At 50.0% G+C, this 6,532-nt stretch overlaps 1 protein-coding gene across 1 annotated transcript; it reads left to right on the forward strand.

Annotated features, from left to right (window-relative positions):
• Positions 1 to 685: 685 nt before the first annotated feature.
• DFJ58DRAFT_907242 (P-loop containing nucleoside triphosphate hydrolase protein) lies at positions 686 to 5,774 on the forward strand (the record flags this gene model as incomplete). The annotated part of the gene is made up of 10 exons (XM_041395049.1): positions 686 to 1,171; positions 1,220 to 1,393; positions 1,434 to 1,498; positions 1,670 to 1,778; positions 1,889 to 2,141; positions 2,192 to 3,065; positions 3,121 to 3,686; positions 3,738 to 4,074; positions 4,124 to 5,329; positions 5,414 to 5,774. 10 exons carry the CDS (start codon positions 686 to 688, stop codon positions 5,451 to 5,453), a joined length of 4,110 nt encoding a protein of 1,369 aa, XP_041240727.1. The 3' UTR covers positions 5,454 to 5,774.
• Between the last annotated feature and the right edge of the window lie 758 nt (positions 5,775 to 6,532).

The following is a 6,532-nucleotide window of genomic DNA, read 5'->3' on the forward strand; positions in this document are numbered from 1 at the left end:
GAATTCTGGAACTTCATCCCTAAAGAGAGGTAATATGTTGTATTGAAGACCAACGGATTATGAAGATAACGGAGCAGCGGTGGGGTTCAAAGAAGCGGGGAACCACAATATATTGATTGCTGCAAGATTCATTCAGAGTTGGACGTCGTTGACAACAAACATATGCACTTGTTACCTTGTAACAGTACGTTCTCACATCGCAGTACTAGTAGTGTAAATGTAAATAAATTCTCACGGGTAGAAAAAGTGGGAACATACAGCCAGTCAACTAGTCACCGGCACCACCTATGGTTGACCTTGTAGGTGCAAGGTAATCTACAATATCCCGGGTGAAACTCCCGGCCCTCAAACGTACCTTCCAGGGCTGACTTAGTTAGCTGCTGGTTGGTAACATCGTTCCACCAAAAAAAATCAAATCAGAAATACGAAGTCAGACTGATGGGAACCTTACACGCTGACGAGTGTGTTGCTGGATGCCTGAGGGAGTGGCATTCATCCTGCGAGCCGCTTGTCATCGCGCTGTCAGTGCTACTACGTTTAAATGAACTTTGTGGCACTGCCGAAGTAGCCCTAGATAGGCCTAGCCTTATAATTAGTAAGTGCCCACGTACGACTCGGCGCCTGCAGTTTTCCTCTCAACACTCAACTACCTACAACGAGTCATATCATTACTAGCTTACATCTCATGAATCGAACAGCTCAACTTGAGAAACGTTTTAACGACATTCTCAGAGGCAAAGTTCCTGCGGATGCACGGAGCTATGCTCTCTTTTTGGAAGCGATTTGTACACAGCAAGACCCCGCAGCCTGCATCAACAAAATCACTGAGAGCTCCCATGGCTCAAGTGCAGTTCAGGCTGCCATGCGTCACAATACCAATTCTCAGTTCCTCAATGGAACTGCAACCACGCTTCTGACATATCTCTTCCGAGCAACAGACCTCGGTGACGTCTTGGATCAGTTACTCGTCGCCATAGTTGATCCCCCCATTTTTTGGACTGCCTTCAGCCAAGCGTTTGATCAGGGTGAGCTCAATGAGCCAGCCCAGGAAGCATTTGCAGTACTCCTCCTTCGCCTCATGTGCCTCACTACCGGGAATACCTCATCTTACCGTGACTTCGCAAAGAAGCCTAGTATCCTTACGAGGCTTCTTGATTCATCGCAACAGACTGTCAAAGACATTGGCTACCGTATCCAACATATTCTTTCCACATTCGAGTCCGGTACACCTGTCGCTGCAGTCGGTGGACCTGGTGGTCGCCATGATAATGATTTCGACGATTTCAGGGAGATCTCCATTCTTCCAACTGCAGACGAGATCCTCTGCCAGCAGCCTCCTTTCATTCGCCCGAGCAGCGTATTGGAGGACCCTGATGGCGAGGCAACTCGTACAGTTGACTACCTGGATAACTACCTTCCGCTTGCTGCGCGAGGACATGTTATATGAGATGAGAGAAGAGATCCAGACCGCTATAGGGCAGAAGAAGAGGGCGTCACCGTGGGCTCACCATCGACGGCGTCACACTCGACGGCGTTTACAGTGGTACAGATGATAGAAAAACTCGTTGGGGCATCAAGCTCAAATGCGAAGACTGATTTCAAGTCGATGAAGAATGTCCCTGACGGGCAGCGCAAGACTTATCTCGAAAAAGATCCTGCAGGGCGTCAGAATTCTCAAACATCAGTCTCTCGTATGCATACTTTCGGAAAATCAAATCATCAGTCTCGCAAGCGTTAACCGCGTCGAGGCACTCCTTGCGGAGAAGCCACCTGTAATTGTACTTCAGCTGGAAGGGCAGGCTAACATCATCAAGACTCTCTTTCAGTTGCAATCATCCAATGCCATTCGGCTCATTCAGATTGACACCTGCCCTCTTTCTCATTCGAGCCAGTCTTGAAGGCTTTGCAGAAGACGCAGGTCATTCCGCTGTCGGAGGAGCTCCTGTTCTGGAAGGACGGGAACATCATCGGTAGCGCTGCAGTGACCGCGGCTCGGGTTACGCGTCCACTTGCTATGAATCCGTCCATGGACTTGAAGCGGCTCCTAGAGCTTTCTTCTAGTATTGTCCTTGATAAGTCGCAGGCGGCATCGCTACTGGCGGGACTTACGCAGAAGCTCTCCCTCATCCAAGGCCCTCCAGGTAGCGTTCATCAACCACCCATTCATATCTGTTTTGTTGACATCCCAAAGGGACTGGAAAATCATTCATCGGTGCACTACTTGCAAAGGCCATCCACGATCACACCGAGCAGAAAATCCTCGTAGTCTGCTACACGAACCATGCCCTAGATCAATTCCTGGAAGATCTCATGAAGATCGGCATTCCGGACACTAGCATGGTCCGCCTCGGCAGCAGAGCAAATGCGCAGGTCGCCCACCTTGGCATTGCGGGCCAGAAGAAAGAGCATTTCTCGCGATCCAAAGCTGATTGGGCTATAATCAATAACTTGAAGGCTTCGTCGATGATTTACTGCAGAGATCTAGAAACCGCCATGGGCAAGCTCATGGCTTCGAAGATTGACTTCATGGGCATCCTCACGTATATCGAATTTCGAGAGCCGACCTACTTCAATGCATTCCACGTACCTGAATACGACGATTGGGGAATGACTCGTATTGGCAAGGACGGAAAACCTGTCGATGCTGAGGAACTCATTGTTCGGTGGACCAGAGGATTCGATGCGGGGCAGTTCAAAACTGAGCTCAATGTACGTGAGACACAAGATATTTGGACAATGCCTCCGGACGCTCGCCGGAAAGTGATGGAGAGATGGAAGTCAGAGATATACAAAATACTCCTCGAGGAGATTTGCACACTTGGCACAGACTACAACGAATGTCAAGATCAACTGATGCGCAGATTTGGGGAAGCCAGGGTGGCGACCCTCATGGGGAAGAGAATCATTGGATGCACGACGACTGGAGCAGCTATGTTTGCACAGGATATCCGTGCAGCGAATCCTGATGTCCTTCTCGTCGAGGAGGCTGGTGAAATCCTAGAAAGCCACGTCCTCACCGCATTAGGTCAGAACACAAGCCAGATGATTCTCATCGGTGACCACCAGTACGCAAGTCAATGCTGATTTTCAGTACATCTCGCTGAAGTCGACCCCTCGCAGGCAACTGCGTCCCAAAGTCAGCAACTACAAGCTGACTGTTGAAAAGGGTGATGGGTTTGAACTTAACAGATCACTATTCGAGCGCCTGGTTCTCAAGGGCTTTCCTCACGAAACTCTGACAGTCCAACATCGTATGCGTCCAGAAATCTCAGCGTTTATTAGGAAGCTTACGTACCCCGACCTCATGGATGCTCCCAAGACCCGGGACCGTGACGACATTCGCGGTGTTCGGAACAACATCATCTTCATTGACCACACTCATCTCGAGGATAACGACTCTCGTATTTCAGACAAAGACGATGAGGCTTCGTCTGGGTCGAAACAGAATACCTATGAAGTAGAAATGGTTTGGAAGATCGTACGCTACCTCGCTCAGCAAGGCTATGGGACGGAGAGGCTAGTCGTTCTCACACCGTACCTTGGGCAGCTCTCAAAGCTTCAAGATGCCCTGAAGAGGGATAATGACCCCGTGCTCAACGACCTTGATTCGCATGATCTCATCCGTGCTGGACTTATGTCCCCAGCTGAAAAGACGTCCAAGAAGCGCATCAGGCTTGCTACGATAGGTATGTATCCGCTACTCGACTTGTGGCGCACATCTAACATGATTTGAATAGATAATTATCAGGGCGAGGAGAGTGATATCGTCATCGCCAGTCTGACGAGGTCCAATGAATCCAACGACATCGGTTTCATGAATTCCCCCGAACGTCTGAACGTGCTTATCTCCCGGGCTCGAGATGGACTCATCCTGATCGGGAACTCGCAGACATTTATAAATGCTCGGAAGGGTAGGGAGCTATGGGGGAAATTCTTCGAGCTCGTCAAACAAGGCAACTACATGTACGAAGGTTTCCCGATCAAATGTGAACGGCACCCGCATCGAAAAGTGCTCATCAAATCTGCGTCGGAATTTGATACTCTTTGTCCCAACGGTGGATGCACAGAGATATGGTAAGAATTTGGGAATTGGTAACGTTATTCTTACTGACATTATCTCTAGTGGCATCATGTTGAACTGCGGCGTTCATCTTTGCCCGCTAAAGTGTCATCAGATCTCGGACCATTCACAAATGCCGTGTCAACACCCGTACTTGGGCAGGTGTCCTGTCAATCACCAACTGAAGTGGAAATGCCACCAGTCAAAGCCATACCCATGTCCGGTCTGTGTCAAGGAAGCCGAACGTGCAGAGGAGAAGCGAAAACGCGAACTCGAACTCGAACTAAAGCAGAAACAATTGGATGCGATAGTTGACGTCAGGGAGCGAGCGGATGCCTTGGAACAGAAAATCAAGGATATCGATCCAGCCAGAGCCAATGCACAGAAGGCGACCGCCCGTGTTTCTTTGTCATTCGGGACGACAAACCTCGTACCTCCAACACCCCCATCCAATCTACAATCAAACGTACCTCCGCCAAACCCTACTCTGTCATCACCACCGCCGAAACTGCAGCCAACAATGAAGCCTTCGACTACCCAGACCCCTTCAGATTCTAAGCAATCGAAGTATCCACAACCTAAACCTTCCTCGAGTCGGACCTCGACGTCGCTGATGAATGCATCACCTGAGTTGGCTGCACGCCAGGATTTGTTGCATCAGAAGCAAGTCAATGGTAAAAAAAACAACGCCACCGACGGTATCATGGAGTTGACAGGGCTTGAGGATGTGGAAGACACCACCGAGCAGCTCATGCACCAGCTCGAGACCGCTCGCATCCGACGGCTAGAGGCTAAAGCCGCTCGAGAGAAAGCCTTGGCCGCGCTGAAGAAGAAGTACGAAGAGGAAGAGAGGAAGCGCGAAGAAGTTCAAGTACAGCAGAGTTTGCAGCAAATGGGTGTGTGTCCAGGAGGCCATTGCTGGATCAAGCTGCCGCAAGGTTATCGATGTGCTTGTGGTACCCATTTCATGTCAAATGACCAGCTCATGCGCCAGCAAGAGGCTGCGCTGAAGAAGAAGCAGGAAGACGAAGAGAGGAAGCGCGAGGAGGCCCAAGTACAGCAGAGGTTGCAGCAACTTGAAGCGGGGGTGTGTTCTGCAGGCTATCGCTGGATCAAGCAGTCGCAAGGTTATCGATGTGCTGATGGTACCCATTTCATTTCAAATGACCAGCTTATGCGCCAGCAAGAGGCCGCGCCGAAGAAGAAGCAGGAAGAGGAAGAGAGGAAGCGTGAGGAGGCCCAAGTGCAGCAGAGGTTGTGCAGCAAATGGTATGTTCTGCAGGCTATCGCTGTATCAAGCAGTCGCAAGGTTATCGATGTGCTGATGGTACCCATTTCATTTCAAATGATCAGCTCATGCGCCAGCAAGAGGCCGCTCGCGTCCGAGAGCTAGAGGTTAAAGCCGCTCAAGAGCAAGCCTTGGCCGCGCTGAAGAAGCGGGAAGAGGAAGAGAGGATGCGTGAGGAAGCTCGAGTACAGCAAAAGGCGCCGCAAGTGGGTGTGTATTCTTCAGGCTTTGCCTGGATCAAGCAGTCGCTATACGCGCTAGTAGAACTAGCGGGGAAACAGGGTCAGTAAGTCGCGTAGAACAATACTTAGGTGTGGTGCGAGACGATACGAACTACCGCTGCACATGTCCGAGACTCGGGTAGCATGGAACCCTGGCCTGATGAAAGAGTGATAACAAGGAGCAGCAGCTATGCCTGATTTTTCTATACTAGTATCATACTACTAGCAGTGTTGCCGCAGAGGCGAATCAAATCGAGGCGATGATTATTTCCAAGTTACTAGTACACGACCAGCAGATATACTTATTATAAGGACTCCCCTTCAGTCGGCTCTTGGGCTGTATACTGTGTTTACGGTAATGACTCGGATCGGATTACAATTGTGTTTACAGTAGCAAATGCAGAATTTCAATCTGAAGGAACAAGAAGACAAATCTCACCACACATTAGCCTTCAGTGCTGCAGTTCAAATTAACAAGTACCAAGTGAGCTCATCATGTGAAGCTGTTCAATGTTTTCAACTTTGATAAATGCATCATATACGCAGATGGCAGCGACAGAGCAAGTGTATAGTAAGTTAGTGTAAATGCACCTCATGTCGCGGCAGTTACCGCAGCAGTTGCAGCATTTTCACGATGCCTGCGTCCAAGCTCATCGCATCAGCAGAGACTCGACGACAACTTAGGGCTAGACGTTAAAGCCGCTCGAGAGAAAGCCTTGACCGCGCTGGAGAAGAAGCAGGAAGACGAAGAGCGGAAGCGCGAGGAGGCCTAAGTACAGCAGAATTTGCAGCATTGGGCGTGTGTTCTGTCGGCTATGTCTGGCTCAAGCAACCGCAAGGTTAGCGATGTGCTGGTGGTGGATATTTCATTTCAAATGATCAGCTCATACGGCAGCAAGAGGCCGCTCGCGCCCGAGAGCTAGAGGCTAAAGCCGCTCAAGAGAAAGGCTCGGCCGCGCTGAA

Source organism: Suillus subalutaceus (genome assembly GCF_016647625.1).
Source record: "Suillus subalutaceus strain FC151 chromosome Unknown DFJ58scaffold_101, whole genome shotgun sequence".
Classification (NCBI taxonomy): domain Eukaryota; kingdom Fungi; phylum Basidiomycota; class Agaricomycetes; order Boletales; family Suillaceae; genus Suillus; species Suillus subalutaceus.